Source organism: Passer montanus, unplaced genomic scaffold (assembly GCF_014805655.1).
Source record: "Passer montanus isolate IOZ18808 unplaced genomic scaffold, ASM1480565v1 scaffold6, whole genome shotgun sequence".
Lineage (NCBI taxonomy): Eukaryota > Metazoa > Chordata > Aves > Passeriformes > Passeridae > Passer > Passer montanus.
In genome coordinates, this window is record NW_024371037.1 from 14,355,156 (window position 1) to 14,379,113 (window position 23,958).

The 23,958-nt window shown below is 38.1% G+C and overlaps 1 protein-coding gene across 1 annotated transcript in view; it reads right to left on the reverse strand.

The window, feature by feature from the left end:
* NELL2 (neural EGFL like 2) overlaps positions 1-23,958 on the reverse strand; it is a 134,261-nt gene that overhangs the window by 88,439 nt on the left and 21,864 nt on the right. The window contains exons 4-9 of the mRNA XM_039726942.1: positions 16,017-16,190; positions 15,813-15,909; positions 13,985-14,057; positions 13,743-13,825; positions 12,626-12,754; positions 11,293-11,395 (exon numbers count right to left, since the gene is read on the reverse strand). Of these exons, the coding sequence (XP_039582876.1) occupies positions 11,293-11,395; positions 12,626-12,754; positions 13,743-13,825; positions 13,985-14,057; positions 15,813-15,909; positions 16,017-16,190 (659 nt within the window). The remainder of the gene's footprint in view (positions 1-11,292; positions 11,396-12,625; positions 12,755-13,742; positions 13,826-13,984; positions 14,058-15,812; positions 15,910-16,016; positions 16,191-23,958) is intronic.

A 23,958-nucleotide genomic window follows, 5' to 3' on the forward strand; every position in this document is an offset into this window, starting at 1 on the left:
CTTCCATCCACTTCTGTTCCCACATAAGGAATCTGCCAATCCTTCCATCCCTCCCTTCAGCCAGAATGACAGGATTAGTTGGCATAATCACAAACACTCCAGATAACTGCATTTAACATTCTTAAGCTAAGTCCTTAGCATTAGTTCAGCAAAAGGTTTTTAACACAGACAGCAGCGTAAACACATTTTGGAAATCTTGATTAAAATTGGTTACGCAAACTGGCTTTCTAAATTTTTTATACACTCACCCCCAATGTTCATTATCTAATAATATTTAACCAAAAACTAACATTAAAAAAATCAGGTATTAACAACTGTTTAGGAAATTTTCAAAAGACAGTTTCTAAAAGAAAGCTATGTGCATCTAACATGCTGTTTCCCAAGGCTCCTAGAAGTGACAATTATCTATTATGCATTCTCAACTTCATGTCTAAAGTCAGTTCAGTATTTGAAATAATTAAAAATTTAAAAGCAACTGGAGCAGATGTTCTCAGATTCTGCTATGTCACAGCTAATTTCTCCCAAATGTATCTGTTGATACTCCGATTCATCATGAAAACCAGCAAGCTGAAGTTCATAGCAGCTATTAATATAACTACTCCATTTTTCTTTGGGAACTACATTAGTGAAAGAAAGTTTTACAGTCACTGATAATTTTTTAAAAATCATATCTGTTAATACTCCTATTGTCCTTAGGAGGACATTATACCAAATTCACACACTGTGCAGTTAAGTCTGTTTATCTGTATGGAGCTGTATTCAACTCCTACTGAGCTTCAGCTGCAGCACTTTTCTCCCTACCGTAGCAAGCAGCATCTCTGTATTCCTCCCATGTCCCCCAGCCTTGATTCCCCTGGGCTTATACCTTCTTTTTTTGCCTTAGCTCCATCCAAAAGAAGATCCTTTTTCAGTCAAGCTGACCTTCTACCTCATCTGCTTGACTTCCAGCACTTTGGAATTGCCTGCTCCTGTGCTCTTAGAAGAGGGTGTTTAAGAAGTGACAAGCACTGATAGAACCAGTGATTTCCCAAGGACATGATTCCTTTATTAATTTATATGTCTATTTTAACTTTCTACTTTGAAAATGTATTCATTATTCCGATGTTTCTTCACAGCAACTCACCAACAGAATACTGCAAAATTAGTAAAACGAAAACCATGTGGTTAGGGGCTCACATTGTACTACCAACTCTGTTCATAAAGAGTCACAGAAGACAGTGGACAACACTTAAGCACCCCAAAGTCATATGCCACTACTATTAAGAAACCTAAGAAATTCACAACAACCATATTCTCTTCTACGCTATACTCAGATGTGATTTCCTCTTTAGGTGCCTTGAGGATCTACAAGGTTTCTAGATAAAGCATGACGAAAACATCCACAAAACAAACTCCCCTTTTACATGCCTGTAAAATTAGCCTAGAGAGAAATACTGCACTTTAGTCAATATGAATATAACTTAGTGAGAAATCTTAAGGAAATAATACCTGAATTTACATGTCTTTGTCAAAATAATAACAACATAGACAGAAGCATGCCTGTTCATCTTCCCCACCTTCAAAGTACCTGACGTGCTCGCTTACTAGAAAAAACAGGTTATGTGCCTATTTTCCAGATGAGTCAAGCATATTTACTTGCTTTGATTTCAAGATGGGGGTGGGGGGGAATCTTACAACTGAAACCAGGTGTTTTCTGAACCAATTTATTACATCAAGCAATAATGTCACTGTAATTCTAACACTATGTACATAGTACATACATAGACATCAGAAACAGAAGGAAAATTTGTTGGACAACAGAAAAAAAAGGAAGCCTAATAATATCTTCAATTTTTTTAATCTGTTAGGAAAAAAAAATTCTAGATGTAGACTAATGTTAAGGGATTTTAACAAAATGTCACAAATTAAAATGAAATCAGGAAAACAGTCAAAATTATACTTGAAAATAATTAAAAGCAAGAAGGGGAAGACCAGAATTTTCACTTACAATCAGAATCTTACACAAATAATTTCAACAAGTAGAAGGTGAAAATAAACAAGTCAGCTACCCTGTAGAGACAGGCAACCGCCCTCTGAAACAAATGAACAGGGCTTTCTTCTTAGTGAGAACTGGTAACAAATGAAAAACCCCAAAAAGGCAAAAATTTGTAAAAATTCTCTATATTGGCAGAATAGAGGCAGAACAGAGTTACAGAAGCACCACAGACACAGTCCTGTGACTGGCACAGTGACAAAAGAAAACTGCAGAAACTCTTCAAATAAAGAGGGCTGCAATGACATTTTTGAAGGCAACAGACGAGGAAAGCAGCATAAAGGTCTGTTACATCATATCAGACAAGATTTTCATTTTGAAGTTGTGTCTCACATGGGACTAAGTGACCATTATTTGAAGCTGAATATATTTTATGAGCTGACAGATGTCGAAACAGTGATCAATAACAGCCTGGAGGTCTATACATCACACTTCAGATATCTGCAAGCAGTAGTTAAGAGAAGTATACCAAGCAGTAGATGGTTTAATTCACTGCATGTTTCCACTGAAAAAATGTCCAACTTCTGAAGTCCAAAAGACTGAAACTCATGGCTTTAAATCATTATCTTCACAAAAAGACAAATAAAGGATAACAGTGTACATCATTTTATATTAATCTCACTGAATCAACTTCATTCATATTTTACCATCCCTTCCAGGGAAAATATGATCACGTTATTGAGAGTTTTGTGGTGAGTTTTCTTCCAATAATTTATTTATTGAGTTTCAGTTTTCATAACCTTCCCATTTTTTTCATTTCACAGACATAGGCACTGACAAAAAGTTGTATATATGCTTTCTTGTACATTGCCATATCTCCTAGTGTCTTCCCCAGTCCAGCTTTCCATCCAAATAATCCTTGTCAATGTGGCAATCCTGCTCTGAACAAGAGTATGTCAAGTGCAAACTGGTCTTTGCAAAATTGCGCAAACCAAGAATCTCATTTGGTTGGCTGCCTGGGCTTTTCAAAGCCTTTACTGCATCAGCACTTTCTGCCTCCAACTTGTAACATTTCTGTGACCTTGTCCAAAACCTGTAGTTCTGGGGTTTTCAGCTAAGGCTTTTCTCTTTTTTTCCACAGCACATACCCATTGAAGATGTTTGCTACTGATACTATAGGTATCTCCAAGATCTACAGAATAAAAGGTCCAGGCAAAAACTAGAACATCAGCTACAAGCTGCTGATTTGGTAATGTGTTTCTGGTTATGGGACAAAAAAAAAAACTCCAACAACTCCTCCCACAAAAGCCCTAAAACAAAACAAAACAAAACAATAAAAAACCCAAACGTACCACAACAGCCCAAAAAACAAATCAAACAAAAAAGATCTCATAGATCAATAATGCACATATAGAGTGACGTAAGCACATCACTGCTGAGAACAAACACATTGAAATCAACACATGTTGAATGCTTACATATCCTAGATTTTTGTAATTATAAATAGAATCGGCTTTTAAAAAATTATTTCATAGCTACCTAAGTAAATTCTGGTGAAATCAGCATTACTAAAGTCAGGGTACCAACTTTTTAGAAGCTGGAACACTGCCAATATGTCCGCTCCCAGCTGTCTGAAAGCAAATATATTCATATCTAGCATATGTTAATGTTTTATTTGCACTGGAAATAAACTAAAATAATAATACACTGCAGGTATTTTATATTTTATGAACTCCCTGGTAAGAATATAATGAAAAAGGAATGGAAAATATTAGCTCTTTTCCCACACAACCTCAACAAAAAAGGTTATGAGGAGAGCAGAGCATGGCCTACAGCAAAATTCTCCATGTAAAAAAAAAATTAAATCTTTACCAATAAAATTACCAATATTATGTTTCCAATTTCTTCTTTAGTGCAGATTGCTACATATCCAGTATAATGTATTTTAATGAATAAGGGTTTTCTTAAGCATACTTTATTTTAGTATTCACTCCTCAGGCACACAGTAAGACTAAAACTAGATGATTTCATCATTAACTGCAGTTCTCCTTGTATACTGATACATTGCCTCCAGATCTAGAGTCTTCTAGTGGAGCTCCATAATGCATGGGGTCCAGAATAGCTAAAAGGCCAGTCACCTAGGCAGAAGCCACACTTTAAGGCATGAAAAGTCTAAGACAGGCACCAACTCCCCCCAGTCCTCCTTTGCTAACAAGGAACAATGAAATTCAAAGGACATGGGGAAGTAGGAAAGGAAACAAAAAAGGAGCAAAATAATTTGAGAAGTCAAAAAATACTGTAAGATGTATTTCAATATACTGTAACTATATTTTAATTTATAGAGAACAAAAGACATACAAGGAATGGGTTTCCTGCTCAGAAGGGAATTGCAAGTCAAAAGACTCCCTGTTTTCCCTCTGATGAGGAATACTGCCCAGCTTACAAAGAACAAAGGTCACATGAGACGACATGCTCAGCAGCAAAAATCCCCTAAGAATTCTGTCATTGGCTATTTAACATAGATAAACCAAATATTCCTGCGGTGTAAGAGTAGTTTGAAAATTTATATAGCTTTACAATGGAAAATACAGCAGAGACTGAACACCTTGGGTCAAGGGTTAGACTGGCCCTGCCCACCAAAGCCAAGGGGATTCCTTCCATTTTCTTCAGCTGGCTTTGAGTTCAGCACAGGAAAGGCCCCAAGACATTCTTAGAGTGTCTCAACTTCCTGAGATGTTACACATCCCAGAGAAGTGAAGTCTCTGGGGAGATCTTCCCAAAGTGTGTAAACTCCTGGTGTAAGGGACTGAAGAAGAGAAACAGGCTGTTCTCAGTGGTGCCCAGTAACAGGACAAGAGGCAACAGGCACAGACCAGAACACATAAAAATCCATTTGGACTGAAGAAAATAGTTTGTTAGTGTGAGGGTGACTGAGCACTGGCACAGTTGCCTGAGAGGTTGTGGAGTCTCCATCTGTGCAGACATTCAAAAGCTGGCTGGCCACAGCCCTCCTCGAGCAGGAGGGTTGGACCAGGAGACCTCCAGAGCTCCCTTCCAACCTCAGCCCTCCTCTGAGACTGACATTGTAGGAGCTGTGCTGGATTCACAAATGACAGGTGCATCTAACATGCTCTTCTATTACAGCTTTGTAAATCTAAAACATCTCCACTGATCCTATTGACCTACCTGAGTTCAAGGACATGTTTTTAACTCTTGCAAAAGTATTTAATTAGAAAAATTATTTTTGTCCTATTTCTAAATGGATATGGATACTGACTTTCTTTCGAAGTCACAAGAAGTAATAAAATGATTTAAACAGTTGGTAAAGTACAATATAATTCATCTCAGTAGTACAAGTGGTACAATACAGTACAAGTACAATAAAAATGCTTTTTATTTGTCATTCCAGTGTGGTACTACCATTCTATGTAATTCCAAAGCCTGAAAAATAAGGTTGATGTCAATCATTTCAGTACAGAAAATCCAGAAAGTAGAGGCTGAATGGACACAATTCTGCTAAATAACATTCAGAAGTTCTGCACACTGACTACAGGAGGCTATAGTAAATAACACAGCTTTACAAAACAATTCAGTGCTGGCTACATTCAAGACATCCTAACACTATTCTAAAGTAGGCTAATTAATTTATCTGAATTTTCATATTAATAAGAAACCTCAGAGAATATAACTTCTGGTCTATATACATTTACGTTCTTTAAAAAGCCACACATAAGTATTTAAAATCAAAAATGCAACTTTTTTTTCTGTATTAACCAGAATGTTGCTTCCCCTTTATATTCTAACATGCATTTTTTTAAGAACTGTGATAAAAGATAAATCATTGTTTTACTGCTTAAAACTGCCTTTTCTTCCTGCAGTACTGGTGCCTGCTCTGCACCCTGAGCCTGCTGGCTGCCCACAGCCCTCAGGCTCATGCTGTGTTCCAGCCAGCCTGCTGGAGATGCTCTTCCATGTCCCTTTTTCTGATTTACTGCAAGGATGGGATGAGCTGTTCAGTCAGTGACTAATCACTTCTCCAAGCTGCAGCCTCTTCTCTGTGCCACACTGAACGCAGAAAACTTCTCCAGCTCTTGGCTGAACAAAGTGGGCTGGCCCCCCACTTTGCCACTGATGGAAGTCACCAAAGGCTAGAGGATGAAAGCCCAGGGGAAAAGGTGGCATTTTGTAAAAAACATAGAACTTGGTAAACAGCACAGGTTTAAGTCCACAATGCTTCGAACTACCTGGATTAGTTATGAATTTCAGAGTAAGTTTAACCCAGATTCCTTAAGTTTCTGGACAAAAATTTTGCACTTTAGCTGATGCTTAACTGCTGCTGCAAAGAAGAAGCAGACGTGCTTTCACAGCTCCTTCTCTCTGTGTCAGTAGGCTACAACTGCTGGAGTTTGCAGAAGAGTTTCTATCTTTCAGGGAATAAAGAGTAAATTATGAACAGCAAGAGGGGAATTCCCTTTAATTTTAATCATAAAATTAAAAGTTTCTGCAAGATAGCAAGACAGCTCACTGCATCAGAAACCTGTGCATGTTATTAAGAGCTACCATGTCCATATTAGTGGTTTAATTTTTTTGTTAAAAAATCCTTCTTAAGTTATAGAACCCCTTTACAGACTCTCTCTCCACACCTGCTAGCATGAGAACTGTGAGCTGATCCAGTACAACCCTAATGTTTCTCACAGTTGTTTAAAATACTTGTGTTAGACTAAGAATTTGGCTACAATGCACCAGAAACCCATCAAATATCCTGTCTCAGGAAAAAAAACAAACAGGTATATGAAAAAATCACAGCCTGCAGCTTTGAGCATAATGGCTCAGATTTTAACCTCTACTGGAATCTGTTGGGATGGATTTATATAGTTTGCTATTAGGTCAGTAAGTTTCTGCAGTGTCACTGAAAGGAAGAGAGTGATGAGAAGAGAGCAATTGCTTCTTGGAAATCAGTCTTTGGTGATGGGAATTATTACTGCACCAGATAATGGCACAAATATCACTTCTGGTCTTACAAAAACACAAATCGCCTAGTTTGTTTAAAAAAAAAACACTAGTTCAATTTTAAAAAGAATGCATATAGCTTTTGGAGGTGATGCCTTGGTGTTAACACACTGACTAATGAAAACATTACCATAATAAGATCCGCTGACCAAGCACCAATTCTCTCAGCTGCTAAGACATTGGCAGTCCTTCCACAATTCACTTTAAATAAATGAACTTGTCCTTGTACTTCTCAAGCCAAACCTGTGGTCTAAAGCAATATTTATAGGGTCAGTAGGGAAGCTTAATCTCTCCCCAGTTTGTATTGGTGCCTATCACCACACAAAGCATTTGTCTCTGCAGAGGGGAAGAAGAATTAATGATCTTTTGTACATACCTTCTCAGAATTCTTTATAATTGCATTGAGCATAGAAAAAAGTAGTCTCTTCCTTCCAGCTCCAAACAATTCTCCCCGGGAAGCTCCCACTGAACTAAGATGTATGCTGTGGTAGCTGGACTGAGTTTTACATTGTCTACAGCTGAAACATACATCCAAGACACTGGCCCATTCATCTGCCCTGGAAGACTGCTGCTTCTTTTAGCCCATTACAGCTAATGGAAAACACAGTGATAATTTGCATTCATTGCCATTCCCTATGCTACCAGCATCGACCTTCACACAAGACAAAACAGTACAAGTTGTCTGAATGGCTTGAAACAAAGGTATGGAGTTAAGAGAGAAGGTCAGGGTTTGGGTTTTTGTTTGTTTTGTGGCTTTTTTCCTTCGGCTTACAAAAAGAACTGAAGTCAAAGCAATATTGGTTAAAAAAAATATTAAACCATTCCTTACTAAGTGTTCTTCCCTGAACTAAACATTTAAGAAAAACAGGAGTAGACAGTTGTGCTGAAATTTCCAAAGTGTTGAAAATGTCATTGAACAAGACAAAACAAAGCTTCACTGTCCAAAATGTAAATGCTGGACTGGGCTGAAATTTAATTCCTAGGATTTGGCAGCGTGGGAAAGTCACTTAGCATAACAGTTGAATGCCAGAATCAAGCTGAAAAATCCAGCACTTTCCATTCCTATTTTACACATCATATGCATCACAGTAACTCACATAAGATTAGTCTCACAACTTCAACTGTCTAAAAGTCCAGCACCTGATCTAATCACCTGGGCTCTGTATACAAGCCATGGAAGGAGCTGTCCACTTCCAGAAGGCAACTAATCCCATCCCTTCCAGCCCCTCTCAGCACCAAGTGTCTTCTGGAGGTGCCAGTCTCTGCAGCTTGTTATCAAGAGAGCCAAACTGGTGATGTCCACAACTAGTAAACAAAACACATCAGGTAAATGAAACAGCAAATGACAGCAGGCTTGAAAACGCTTGGTTACGGCGCGTAACTCTCCCTGCAGTCTGGGTGTTAGCACACATCATGGCACCATGTCACACTGTACCAGCCAAGATGCTCTGAAGCAGTGCCAGGCACAAGCTGGGGGCACAGCCCTGATTAGAGGCCATTCCCAGCCAACCATCTGGATGCAGATAATCTGCTGAGGGTGGGAAAGGGGAAGAGACTTCAGCCACATGAGACAAAAGTGCCACAGGACTGTGCCTGCCCTATTTTATTTACTAGTACAAGTGAAGCTGCTTCAGATTGTATTCCCAAATTCTGTATGTCTCAAGCCATGCAGAATGACTCCATCCTCCACCACTGAGGGGAAAAAAAAACCAAAAAACCACAACCAAAAAACCAAAAAACCACAACCAAAAAAAACCCAACCAAAAAAAAAAAATCCCAGAAAGCCTGCTTGCTGGTCACTGAAAGAGCCAGAAGTGCTGTACTCTTAATTCTTCTCTGTCAGCTGTCATTAAATCCACTCTCACTTTTTTGATTTTTGGTGGCTTTGTTTTAACACCAGCAGAAGAAAAGAAGTGTGGAGGGAAGCCCTCAGCCCTGGGGGAATTAGCCACGAGGTTCCAGCAGCTGTCACTGCCTGGGCACTTCTACTCAAGCCTGGCAGAAACAACCCATCATCTGGTATGAGAGAACATAGATACCAGGAAGGAAACATCAATATCCACACATGTTCTGTCTTGAAACAAATACTAAATTCAGCTAAAGAACCGTCTATCAGGCATCATTTTTTCTCAGCACTTATTATTGCTTAACCAAAACCAAGGATATGGCTCCATGAGCAACACTCCCTAATTGGGGGTAACCCCCTAAGCTGTTTTCCCAGTTATAAGCCATCTGTGTTCACTCTGTATTATCTAGTCAGAAGCTACATCTCTTGCTGTTGTTCTGAGCACTGAAAACAATTAAGTTACTCTCAGAACCTGTCCAAATGGAGCCACTCAGCTTTGAACCCCTCCAGCAAGAACCAAGTTCAACAAGTCCACTGACCTCAATCAGCTCAGACCCTGACCCAAAGACACCAAGACAGAATACAGCTGGCACATGTATATGAACTCAGAGACAAATTAGCATTTCCACCAAATTGGCCTGAAGAATAAGTGTGACAGTCTTGCAGCCTCCATTGCCTCTAACTTCCACTCTTTCACTGGAATTTAACTACCCTGTCAATGAGACTCCAATGTACATTCTCTGTCCTTTGGTTCCTGGAACTTAGCCACTGTAAAAATAGTGTCATTTATTTCGAAAGTCACTTTAAATAACCTAGATGAAATTAGGAAAAAAATTTCAAAAGCAATTTTTATTTATGTTTTCTGATCTTTTTTTTTCTGGTAGTTTGTCAAGAAAGTGGTATGTGTTCATGTTAGCTATAAATTGTATTATGTACTGGCATCAAATTAGCAACACTCAAAGCTAAGAGACTTTGATAATATTAATATTATCAATATTATCAAATATAATGTTAAGAATATCAAACAGGAAATTTCAGAGTAAACTTCAGTGTGCTGTACCAGAACTGCATCTTCATTCAAAGAAGTATCAATGCTCTGTGACAAGGTCAGTGTTCATATGTTCATTCACATTTCTTGACTTCTATCAAGACTCCCAATAAAAACAACTTTGGAAGAAGTCATATGATGTGAGTGCTATCCCATTAACACCTGGATAGAGAATTCCTAACTCAATTTACAGGCATTACATTACAAAACCCTACTTCAGAGGATCAGGTTTTCAAATTCCTCCAACATGGTCAGAGATTCAAATAGCCTCAAATAGAAGCTTGAATGCCGCACATATCACATTCCTGAATTACCAATTACCCTGAGTCATCTAATATGCATGGAAATTCTGTGTAGCTGGTTTAAAAAAGTATTTGAATTCTTATTTCCTCTTAATTAGAATTAATCTACTTGAGTAAGTTAATAAGGTTTCATAAAAAGGGATGGTTTGTGTAACTTCTAACACAATTAAATATTAATAAACTCCTGTGGGAGCTAGATCAATGGAGTACAAAATGTCTTCCTGAGTTTTATCTTAAAACATGTCATTCTAACCAGTTATGTATTTCTCGACACACTGTAAGAAGTTTTATACCACAGTAGAACAGTGATGAAACCACACAGAAAAATCTGAACATTTACAGAATAAAGAAGTGTGTGCTTCTCATGCTCAATTTCAAGAATGGATTCTACCACAGACTGAAATAACTAACCATCACATATGGCATACACATACATAATCAATCTGAAATACTATATATAGTCCATCTAGATAGTGATTAACCTGAAACTCCCCTTCTCTGGCCCTACTTGCAACAAAACCAGAATATTATAAAACCTAAACTTAATCATGTATCCAATCCTAAAAGACAAAACAAATCACCTTTTTCCATTTTTTCCTTTAATTCTTTTATTACTTTTTGTGAAATAACATTTCTAGGTGTCTGGGTTTCTTCATTTGTCATAACTAAGGAAGAACAATCATAAATCTGAACCTCCATTTCTAATCTCAATAACGTAAGGTTGGTAGTACACTTGTCATGCGATAAAGGTGTTGGAGACCCTGGTCAAACACCAGGCAATTGTTCTTGAATTTCTAGCAGTTTGGTCTAAAACATAGAAAATGGAAGTCTACAGAAAATTTTGTAACTAACTCTTTTTTTCTTTTTAAATTTTGAAAATAAATACCTGTGCTAAATAAAAATAACATAACTAAAATGAAACAAAATATCCCATATGAAATATTAAAACCTTTTGGTTATCAGTTCACCAGAACACTTCAGAGAAGTCTAAGTTCCCTGACTCCTCAACCCAACTATTTAATGACCAGTTCTTTCACTGACATATTTACAGAAAGGTTCATATTATTAAGATCTCAAAGCATTCATTAGCAGGAGGCACAACAGTGAAACTTACATTGACATTCCTTGCAGCACTTGCCATCCACATAGGCCAGGGCAGAGTTAAGGGGACAGTCAGCAAGGGGGCAAACCAAAGCCTCACACTGCACAGTGCCGTTCTAGGAGAACAAAAGGTGCTTAACTGTGGTTTTATTTAGCAATAGCAGAGATGTTCTCAAACACAGGAACTTGAAAATCTACTTTTAAATACAATGAACTTTCTAACAATGTCCAAAAAAAGATAGTTTAACGTGGGTCTTTTAATAACTACAAGAACAGAAACCGTGCCTTCAGAATGTCACACATACAATCCTTTAACATGAATGATGTGCTCTTTGAGATGATAATGATCAATTTTTTTTTAGAGGCAAATCTATTTGGAGGCAAAACATTCTGCTAATGAACAAAAAAACTTGGGATATTACTGTGAAATGACAACTGTACAGAATAATACTCTGCCTTCTGAATTTATGTTAGAATGTATTTCTAAAAGGTAGAAATATTATAGCCACGAGAAAAATCCAAGACAAAAATATGCTATGAATTTAACTCTAAATTCAAAGAATTTTATACATTTATCAGCCAGATTTGATGCCATAAAATACTAAAAGCAAAATGAATATCCATCCAGAAATATAAAGGTAAAAAAAATATTAAGCTTCAAAAGACCCATTTAGCCAATTATAGATAGCAGCAAATCAATCTAAGGTGCAGAACAGAAAACAACAACCTTTTCACTGGCTTCTAACGGCCTTTGGACTAAGCATTTAATGAGTTCAAGTGGAATTAAAGAGTTTTATATGAATGGGCAGCAATACAGACACCCTAGCTTTGTACCTGAAAGGATACTTGCAATCACATCTGGAGTTGTGATACCTTTGGGAATCTTCCATGCACCAAATCTTTTTCATTTGTAATATAACAAAGCTTGCATATGACCCTGACATTTTACTTGTTATTACTTATTGAGATGTAACCAAAGGCAACCAAAGGAAATTGGGCACAAGGGATCTATTAAATCATTTGCTAAGAAAAAGGCTGTGTTTATAGAGACAAAAAGCAAGGAATTAGAATTCCAGAGAAACTGTTTGCAACTCAGTGCAAGGGAATAACATGATATTTAAGTATATTCCCTAGCATCTGCATATGGTGACATGGAATACAGGAGCTACACATGCTAGTAATGCAGTAAATGTAGGAAAACATTTTTATTAATACTATTGCTTAGATTTAGAACAGATTTTAAAGTTCTTTGTTGTCAGTACCTAGCACACATCTGGAAGCTCTCAATAAAACTATTCAGAGGAAAGACTGGAGTTCCTGACTCTCCACTCAAGCCATAGCCATACCATGCAAGTGCAGTTCTTACAGCCATCCGTCCAGGATTCAAACTCTCTGTAGGTTGTGCCTTTCATTGTGCAGGTTCTTTCACAGTAGCACTGATCCAACTTGTTCATCCTCTGCTCAGCTTGAGACAACTGTATTTACAGTTCACAAAAATGTTTTGAATTTTTAAGTGGCTTCCACATTAGTAAAAACACAGTTCAAACAGTCCTCAGCACACAGATGAGAGAACACACTTAGGAAAACACAATCAGAGACAATAAATTATTGCTAAATACAACATGATGAAACCACCAGCCGTTCAGAGATGGAAATTGAGAAGTAAGACAAAATGCATTTAATTTTTCTTATCATCCTGACATCAGGGACATCATGAAATAAAATGAGCAGGTCAAGATGGGTACAGCTCCTCATTTCTCATCTTTGTATGGGAGAACTGATCAAGAATCTTGTTCCACATAAAGTACTCGCAGACAGAGGGGCCAAATAAGCTCAGAACTGACATTAGCAATTTTTTCTGCTCTTCAGCCAAGGCATTTCTAACATTAGTGTATCAAAGCAGCTAGGTAACAGCATTCCTGCAGATCTCTAAAGAACTGACATTTAAAATCACAGTAGTCTATTTTCACCAGCAGACATGAATGTTTTTGGTGTACTGTTCTACAGGAAAGAAAGAATAAAGTCGTGGTTTGGATTCTTAGTTCCTTGTCTTACATGCATTTTGTCTGAACATGCCTTTGGCAGCTCAGGTCTTGAAAAGTCTTGGAAAGTCTTGCTGTAATAAACACAGTTACCTATTTCATTCTGGGTTTATTGATTTATTAGCCTTATAGGTAGAGTTTGGATATCTATGAGCCCTTTCCTTGCTCGGGGATTTGGATGCTCTTTACTATTAAAATTCATGATTCTATAAAAATACTCAAAACCAAGAAAACACTCTGAACTGAGAATCTGTATGTATAAATTAGGAAGAAGTATTTAAAGATGTAAACATACCATGCAAGGATGTTCTGCTCACAGCCATGTGCACAACCCCATACAAGCATGAATAATCTAAAAATACAGCAAGTAAAGACTGGCAATCCACATTTCTCCTATGACTAGAGTCCTAGTAAACATTACCTTAGCTGATGTTTTTGCTAAAATGTCTTGCAGCTCCATAATTTTCTGCACAAGTCCATGGAAGTCATTACAAGTTGGGCATGCTGGAATAATACAATACATGTTAATAAATTAATTCACAATAGGTTAAATCATGCCAAAGTTGACAAACAATACACTTAAGGTTGTAAGAAAGCTTGTAGGACAGAAAGAAGGTAAAAAGCACACCTTACATTTTATGATATAAGAATTAATAGACTTACTGCGATTAAGATCTGGGCACTGAGAAATAAATCCTTGAGGCATGACAAGTATTTGCACATCTTGCATTACACCCTATGTGTTAGTGGAGAGAAAACAAAAGGATACATTATTTTTACCTGTCAAAATTATGGTTTTTTCATTCACCATGTAAAACATTAAAGCCCACAAAGAAAACTACCTGATTAAAAAAAAACTAACAAGTTATGAATAAACAGCTTCGTGTCTGGACCCAATTCAGTGATAGAAGAATAAGGAGAAATAAAAATAGATAGATATACAGGCATACTGAACAATTTTTAAAGACATAAGATTAAATGTCAAGATATAATTATGTGGCAAGAGTTTGGTGGGTTTGAATTCATTGTTATTTTTAGTTAGTCACTGCAGAAAAGCTTGCAAATGACCTTTAAAAAGTAATTTGAAAACAGCTGCAGCTTCAGTTACTTAGAAATACTCTTTTAAATAAAATGCAAATTTTTTACAAGCTGTAACTCTTAAATAGATTTGAAGAGTAAAGAAACTAGAGTCAAGAAAAATACGCTAATGCAAACCCTTAATGAGTTTGTGCTGGTTATGGCTGGAGTAGAGTTAATTTTCTTCACAGAAAAGTAGCTGGCATGAGGTCGTGTTTTGGACTTGTGCTGGAAACACAGTGCTGATAACACTGGGATGTTACAGAAATTACACAGCAGCAAGCCCTTTTCTGTTTCTCCTACCACCCCACCAGTGAGAGGCTGGGGATGCCCAAGGAGTTGGGAGAGACACAGCCAGGACAGCTGCCCCAGCTGACCAAAGAAGGGGTCATATCCAAGACCATAGGGCATCATGCACAGCATTTAAAGCAGGGGCAAAAAGAAGGAAGCAGGAAATGTTTGGAGTGGTGACATTTGCCTTCCCCAGTAACCATGACAGAGCCCTGCTTCCCTGGGGATGGATGAACACCTGCTCACCCTTGGAAAGTGGTGAATCAATTCCTTATTTTTCTTTGCTTGTGTGGCTTTGCTTTACCTATTAAACTCTGTCTCAAACCACAAATTTCTAGCTTTTACCATTCCAGTTTTCTCCCCCATCCCACCAGGGAGGGAAGTGAGCAAGTGGCTAGGTGGTGCCAGCTGGAGTTAAACCACAACAAATTCTGATGGTGATCCTTCCATAAAGCTTGCAAAATGCTGAGAAGCTACATGTCTGTTACACAGCTTCAGAGCTGCATGTTGTTAAAAACTCAGGGAGATTTCAGCCTGAAATCCAACTATGATGTCTGGAAAGGGATGGTTTCACCCACAAGAATAGACCCCCTGCTTGCTGGCAGATTTTACATGCTTAGTTAAGATATAATTAGTAGCCAGTATGCTGTTCTCCAATAGCAAAGGCCAAAAAGCAATTTCAAAGCAATCCAAGAGCTGTGTTATGATTACAGAAGCACAAACTGATTGAGCACAAACTGATGACCTCCTGAGATCATCTACTCCAACTTCCCTGCTCAAGCAGGATCAGCTACAGCAGATTGCCTAGGACTGTGTCCAGACAGCTTCTGACTATCTCCATAGTCATCTTTCTTTGACAAGCCTCACAGTAGAATTTTCTCATGTTCAGACAGAATTTCAGGTTTTGCCATTGCTTCTTAGCCTGTCAGTGGGCCCTAGTGAGAAAAGTCTGGATCCCTTATCTTCATTCCCCTCACATATTTATCCACATTGATGAGATCCTCCTGAGCCTTCTCTTCTCCAGGTTGAACAATTCCAAATCTCTCAGCCTCTCATCATATGAAAGATTATTCAATCCCTTTAATAACTTTATTTCACTCTTTATCTTTCAGGGAATGCATACCTTAAAATAACCATGTGCAGTATTCCTCTGTCCCAGCCAAAAGGTTGTACCCAAAGGTAAGTCCATGAAAGGCTTCTCCACAACTCTTTCATAAATTCTAAAAGGAAGGAGAAAATAGAATCCCAAGTTGTTATCATTTAATTTACTCAGAGCTCAAATATTCCAAATGCGACAATTTCTTATAAAACAACACTCTTTACTTACTTATTGCAGTCCACATGTAAAATCAAGTGAGAGGCACTGATTGCTAAGGAAAGTCTGTGCCATTTATCATCTGCCAAAATGTATGGGAACACTTCTGTGTGGGAGCGATGACTGCCTGAACGATAATGCAACCTGATTTCATTTCGATGACCGCTGCTTTCCAGCTCCAGGTACCTGTACCATAAATGTATCATCATGTCATGAACCATTCTTTTCAGCACAGCAACATTTTACATAAGACATCTTATCATCATCATGCAAGAACTATTTTAAAAAAGGAAGAAAAACAAGCAGATACAGAGGCAAAAGTAGACCCTTTACAGATTTCCACTGCATCTCACTTCTCAGCAACAAATAACAGCAGGTTCACACTTTCATGTAACTACACAAGATTCCAAGCCAAATACGTTTTCCTCTAACAAAACAATTTTCCATAACATGATCTGAATTACATTATTATAAATAATTGCCTTATATAATGAAAGCACAACAGGATTACTCTGAAGGCCTGAATGCACAAAAGACAACTCCAAGTTCTGCAATAGGGACATCATTAGTAATTACCAAGGGAAAGTAAAGACTGAGACTAAACACTGCTCTGTTTGCTTTTATATGTACTGTTACATCATCTTTCATTTTCTGAAATAAAATTTCTCCAAATATATATAAAATCAAGAAATGCTAAGTCTTCAAAACAATTTACATATGTGTACATATTTGCTTTGTTAAATCAGTATGTGTATTTGCAGGGTGGGTGTACACACACATATATAAACATCTACATATGTATACACATATATATGTAAATGTATACACATATATATGTAAATATGGATATATGTATATATATAGCAAAAAGCCAGCAGTGCAGCTGTGCTAAAGTGAAGCTGTGCTAAGTGAATCTAGCAGATTGCAAACACAAGCTTTGAGGGTGAAATTCCAACCGTTCAATTTAAAAAGCACTCCATAACCAAACTGAGTTCTTAGACAGGCTGTCTCTCACATGTTGGACATCTTCTGGGAAAAAGCCTGACTAACCGCTTGTATTTCTAAAGTACCGAGTTTCTCATTTTAAAATTCCCCAAGAAAATTATTTTTACACAGGAAAGAGAAACAGAAAGAGAGATTCTCTAATAATCATATGTAACCTAAAGCTAAAAGCAAGGAGAATAATGGATGGGGTGAGATACACAAGAGCTGAAAGAATGGACAATTCATTTTTGTCTATTTTGTGGCTACATCTGCAATCAGACATGGCAGTGGCTTGTAAGCTGAGTGCACATGTATTCTTGGGTGATGTCATTTACTTTAACAGATTATCTATATTAATGAATAGAAAAGACAATGACTATGGTTTTGAAGAGTAAAAATGAGACCAAACCAAAACTATCTTGCACAATCATCATCCCTAGAAGAAGGCTGGGCTTACTGCACATCCCTGCTTCCTTCAGGGTGTTCCACAGTGGAACATACCTAGCAACAGCACAAAATCACCTAATTTTTTTGCAAAACCAGCAAAGGACAATTTCTTCTTCCTCCCCAGTATTAAGAAAGCAGTTAACTAGAGTCAGATATAAATTTTATAATCAATTTACCTCCTCATGGCCCAAAAATAATTTTCACATTGGCAAGAAGTGGAAACTAATTGAAGGCCTGGCTGGAAAAATTGCACAATAGTGGCAGGACATCAATCAACTTAATAACCTCCTTCATAACTCAAGCTTCAAGGATAAAAATAGGGTTAGTCTCAACCCAAAAGAGAAGGGGAACATAGAGAACTTGACTCCTCCAGCAACTTTTAAGTGTCTCCACCCAGCTGCAGAAAATAAATGGAAAACAAAAGGCATGGATATGTTGAAGCATTACCTCTTGGTAGAACTAAGAGCTCTCCTTCATTCCAAGTCAGTAGCAGAACTGATGGCAGAACTGATGGCAGGCAGGCAGGCAACAAGCTACACTATTAGACATACAGTCACTACAGAAGGTGTAAAACAAACACTTGTGTTGCCCTTATGCATGTATGATAATGAAACCTCTACAGATGAATCATGGATTTTCCAATAAAAAGAAGACATTGCTGTATAAATTTAATGAATTAAGAACTGCTGAGAGAGGATGCTGACAATCGATGATGCTTGGAAATTATCACAAGGAAATTTTCCTACACAATAAGCAAGGAAATTTTCCTACACAAACTCTCAGAAACTGTGGACATTTGTGGTTTTGTTTTAATGGTGATTAACACACTGTTTTGACATTCACAGACAATATCTTTTGTTCTTCCTTTTGGTAAACTAACAAATATAACTACCTTTGAAATGAGAAAGCATGCATCAAAATGAAAAAGAAAATAACAGCCATTAGGAAAATTATTAGGAGAATCATTTATGGTTTATTAATAATCTGTAGAGGCAGCAGCAAAACACAATTAGAAAAGCAAGGAAATGACAGCCAAAGCAATACTGCTTTTAGCTTGAACAAATGCCATGAAACTGAAATACTGAAGTGAAAGTTAATAATTTCCACTCAATTTTTTACAAAATGCTGTGCTTGCTATTCCCTTTTTCTACATTTGTTTAACTGCCTGGACTTACACGGCTCTGACTCAGCCTCTTGAGTTTCAGGAGATAGGACAAGACTCAGCACTGACAAACATATCTGGGTGAAAATGCAAAGTCTGCCCACAGTGAGGCTTCTTGTTCCAACTGTGAGGCTGTAACACTTGGGTGCATGGTTCCCAAAGGTTTGGAGGAGTCTTTCAGAAAATATGCTAAGCATTAACAAACAGACCTGGATTTTAGAAATTCATGTCTGGTGACAAAAACACTCTATACTTCTCTGTACACTCAAGATTACTAATCATTTGAGAGAAAAAGGAGGTTGCTTTTAACTCCTGAAGACCTTGCTCCCAAAAGAAAGTAACTGCATTATACTGCAGTCTTCTCCTAGCCAAGAATCTCATTACTGAAAAACTTCAGGGGAACCTCATCAGCTGAATCACCAGTTCCTTGTCCACATAAGCCTTGCCCAGCCCAGTCATCACAGTGAGAGCAGCAGCCAAAGATATCCCATTTTAAATATTACTGATGCTTCTCCCAATAGCTCCAAGGTCTTCTGTGCTGCAGAAGGCAAATGACTGCTGGAGTGAAAAATAAACCACAATGAGAAACCCAACACAACAGCAGAACCTGCACCTCTCTTTCTAACATCCATAATCTCTGTGGTTGTTTAATCAATACCTACTGATTTTAAGTTCCCCCAAAAAAGCCACACCCACTTTGGGTGAAACTTGGATTTAACTTCATAGGGAGATATGTTCTTAGGTTTTTCTGTGTTCAACATGCAGAGAAGAAAATGCCAACCTGGAAATAAAGGTTGCTACGTCTTTGTAGATCACTCTCTATGTGCACAATCATTGCAAAGGCAACAGCCAAGGCCACAGCATCAGATCAGCTGCTCTGCTTGGAAACCAGCCAGCCAGCGATCCCTAATATGCTGACTATGGATGAGCCTGTCTTTGTAAGAGGAAGAAATTTGTTTCAAATGCCCTGGAGGAATCTAAGACAGAAAATAGTGATGCTTGCTCTGCTGCTCAGCACTGATCTATTGTAACTTCTAGGTAGGAGCTGGGAGTGAGCAGATCTGCTCAGCTGTGGAGTTCTAATGGCCATCCAGGGGGCACACAGTCCCACCAGCCCAGGCAGGACCTGCTCCTCAGGAGGTGACAGACTAGCACAAGGGAGACTCTGGAAGCAAAAGTCAGAATGTACAGCAAAATATTAGAGATTTAGGGAGTGAAACACCAGATGGTCTCAGTGCACACAGCAGCAGTCTTTGAGAAGAGGGAGGTATGGACATTGCAGCTAACAGGCAGTGTTGGCAATGCCAGGTCTTTGAGAGCTCACTTGTTCATTTGGCATCCTTTCTCACACAACAAATTCACATAGTTACTCCACACTAATAATAATTTCAACTTCCATTTACAGCATGTAGACAAATATTTCAGAAGCTAAAGGCAAAATATCATGTCTCCTGCTTATGAATGTATTACAGGGTGGTGGGTTTTTTTAACTTTTCCTACACACATTTATAGGTATAATGCTAAAATATTTCTTCATGGCTCTTTGACCTACACTGAAAATAAAGGCAAATCAATGAAATTAAAGAACAACATGTACCTAAGAAAAAAAAAATTAAATCCCTATCTCCATTACTTATTAAAAAAATCTTTATCTGAAGATTTCTGCTATCAAAGCTCTGCCTTTTTTGTTAGGTTTAATTATATAAAACATTAAAAAAGAAAAAGGAGATCCTACACAGTAGACTTAGGGCATTTTTGTTCAAAAATGTTGATCCATTCTAAAACCAAGTCTTTTGACAGAAACAAACAAACATTCTCACAGCAAAGCTTGTGGGGTCTTGGATGACATGCTTGCTAAAATGGGAGCATGAGAAAGATAAAGCACAAATATAAGATTCTCTGGAAGACTTCCTCAAATATTTTTAATGCCATGATTATTACCTATATGAAAGCAGAAATCACAAGTGAAGAGAGCTCAAAAATTAGAAGAGGGTGTTACCCATATTGACACAGATTGTATAAACAGCAGGAGAGCAAAACTATCCTCTCAAATTTCTGTTGCAAAACTGGTGCTCCACTTCAACTCATATCCAACTTGGTGATCTCTCACACTTTTTCCCTGAAACTAGTGGGCTTTTCCACACTGGCTGGTGGGAACAGGCCTGGGCCAATGCTGCTTCACAGACTGCCCTGACATATTCTGCAAGGGTACTAACTGCAGGAGACAAAAGCATGCCAAAGAAGACGCTAACAATTATGCAAAATGGACAGCAGCAGGCCAGTGCTCCAGCTTGGGCACTGTTTGGTTTACTAGCAAGCCCTTGCCAGGCACTGCCAATAAATCTGCATCAGCACTGCATCAAGTAGAGAGAGAAAAAAAAGAAAAAGAATGTCATTCCTCAGGACACTCATCTAAGGTGGAAAAAAAAAAAAACCACACAAAACAAGTTCAAGTTCCTGCTCCAAATCAGGCAGAATAGAAATTAACTGTGTGAGGAAAATGCCTCTGAAGCACCCCAGTCCCATGCAGACACCTACTGATCATTCTGACATTTACATCTCTCTTGTTTATTTTCTTCCACCACAAAAACAGTCACCCCACTCCAGCTCTGTTTCAGCACGTCTGCTCCTTGCACTGGACACTGAGAACTGCTGTGGAGGAGAAAGGTGCATTCACGAATTGCCGAGGTTCTCCTGGAGAGAACAGCCAGGCAAGAGATAACAGCAGGGCAGAGAGGCATCAACTACACACATTCACCTGCACGAGCTACTACTGCACAGCTTCTCTCCACACAGAAAGAAGCACAAGGTAGCAGCTAGGAAAATGAGACTGCAATCCCCTGATGTGGAAGTTAGGAAACAAACATGTGAGGCTGTTCAAATCCTTTCCATCGCTGTGCCACTCAGTGTCTGTACCCAATTCAAACTAATAAAGCAGGTGGGGGAAAAATGTATGTAAAGAAGATATTGTTCTTATCAACTCCTTGCAGCCCCTCATCTGATTTCAGTGGGACAGCTGTGGTCTGGAAGCCTTTACTTTGGAAGGCTTTGAAGTCGAGACCCTGCCTCTCACCTGAGAGACCTCTTTGCTTACCTCCCAGATTTTGAGGTCAATCAAATCAGGGAGCCAAAATCTTGCCTTACCCCCACTGCAGTCTACATAGCTTCTGCTTGGTTTAGTGCTATGATCCAAGAGCCCATGGCCATCACAAGAGCAACATCCTCCCATCCAATGTTACTGCTGATGACAAGGCACAGCTCCCAGCTTTCCACAACTCTTACGGGAGCTTAGAAGGAGCCAGAAGCAGGAACTGAGATCTCACCAAGCTCTTCAAAGCACTCCAAGAAAAGCTGTTCTTGCAAAAGGTATTGGCTTGGTCTTGGAAAAATTCAGTGCCAATATTACAGCACATTTCCCATGCCATTCCTATTTGAGCCATGGACATGAAATCAAATTCCCAAATTTAAGAAATAATTCTGAAACACTAATTCATGTATTTGAGCAATTGCTCTCATTCCTCTCATCTCTCTCACTAACTCCATTTATCAATATATATTCCATTTTGTTCTCACTAATATATAGTCCTCGGAATATGAATATTGCCTGCCTGAAGCTTCCTCTTCTACTAAAACTCAACAAGGGAACAACTTTCTCAACTCAAACACTGTAAAAAGAAATGGCTAAACCCCATGCCTCTCACTCCCTTTTCTTGACAAAGTTTCTCCAAGGAGAGCAAGAGGACTGCAAATACAATAAAGGACTTTCTAGTAGATGTATTTGTAAAAGAAAAAGGCAGTTTCAACCTAACTGTTTCCATTTCCTACCCCAAAAGAATACAGATTTCTCCATTATTTGTTTGCTCATAGAAAGCCTTATAAACAACATGGGAAGAATAACAAAATCTGTCAAAATTCACATTTCAGCTATTTCAGTGGGGGTTTTCAACGTCATAGGAAGGAATAAATCTTCCGTCTCTTATTCAAGAAGGCCTAGTTACTAGTCTCAATTCAATAGGTTCCACATGCATATAGGCATTCTGTTAGATGTTCTCAAACTATTCACCCTGGATTAGCTGGCACTGCAATGATTTACACTGGACAGGCTGGCCTCACTTGTTTTAACAGAAAGTTATGGAACAGTTAGGTGCACAAACTACAGGAACTTACACCTTCCTTCCAACTTTTTTTTTCATTTTTCTTTTTTTTAGTCAGAGTATAAACTAAACTGAAGCAAAAAAAAACCGCCAAATCCAAGCAAGAGTGCCATGGTGTCAATCAATTTTATGATAACATTTATAGCCAACACTCAAAGAAACAGGTCATTCCTAACACCATGAAGGCATTAAACAGAGTGTAACACAAAATAGCTGCTTTACAAATATTTCCATCCAACCCCATACTCAGGGATAGAAGTTAAATCTCCCAAACCAACACAAACAAGGAACCTTTTTCTTTTGGGATAAAGAGCCTGGTCAAGCTGTCAGGGTCTACAGAGAGAATCCTTTGTCCCACAGAATCTTCCCACACACTGGCAAAGCAGTGAATGAATGAATGAATGAATGAATGAATGAATGAATGAATGAATACACCTTTTTTGACACCTTTGATGAAACATGCAAACTGCATCAAAAGAATAGGAGACTGACACCAGAGAAGTTTAAAATCACTAGAGGCACACAAAAGCAATTGACTGTTATGAACAAATTCCAGAGGATTCATAATTATTATCAGACTAATAGGAAACAGAAACTAAGATTTGATACCAAAAAAACAAAATGCAGAACACTGCCTCCTCTCTTCCAACAAAGAACATCATGGAGTGTTATAAAAAGAAGAAATAAGCTACTATCTCTTTTGGCACAGGGAACAGCCATATACAGCTTTAATGTTTGAAAATTAATCCCATATTACCTAACATCTGCTCTGCAATTATTGGCTTAAGTGGTAAATATTGGCTTAATACTGAAAGCTTTTCTCAGTATAAGAGTTTTGCAGCAGATTTTGTGGTGTCAGAGAGGACACTTCACACTGCAGTCCAGAAATACTGACACTCATACATCAAAAGCAGGGAACGTACAGTTCCACCTCTATTTTAATACAATGGTCAAATGAGAGAACAAAATTCATGCATTGGGAATTCACCTCTGGCAACTTATCTCCTTGTAGCATAAATCAGCATGAGAGAAAATGTCACAGATAAGTTCCTCCTACATACTGAAAGAGGTTTGAAACTGTTGTACAGTACAGCCCATTTGACATCAGATAATCACAAGACACCAACTGCTGTGAAAACAAATGCTAAGGAAGGCAGAAATTGAATAAATTAGTAGAGATACAAATTAAGTGTAGGAAATGCCTGTC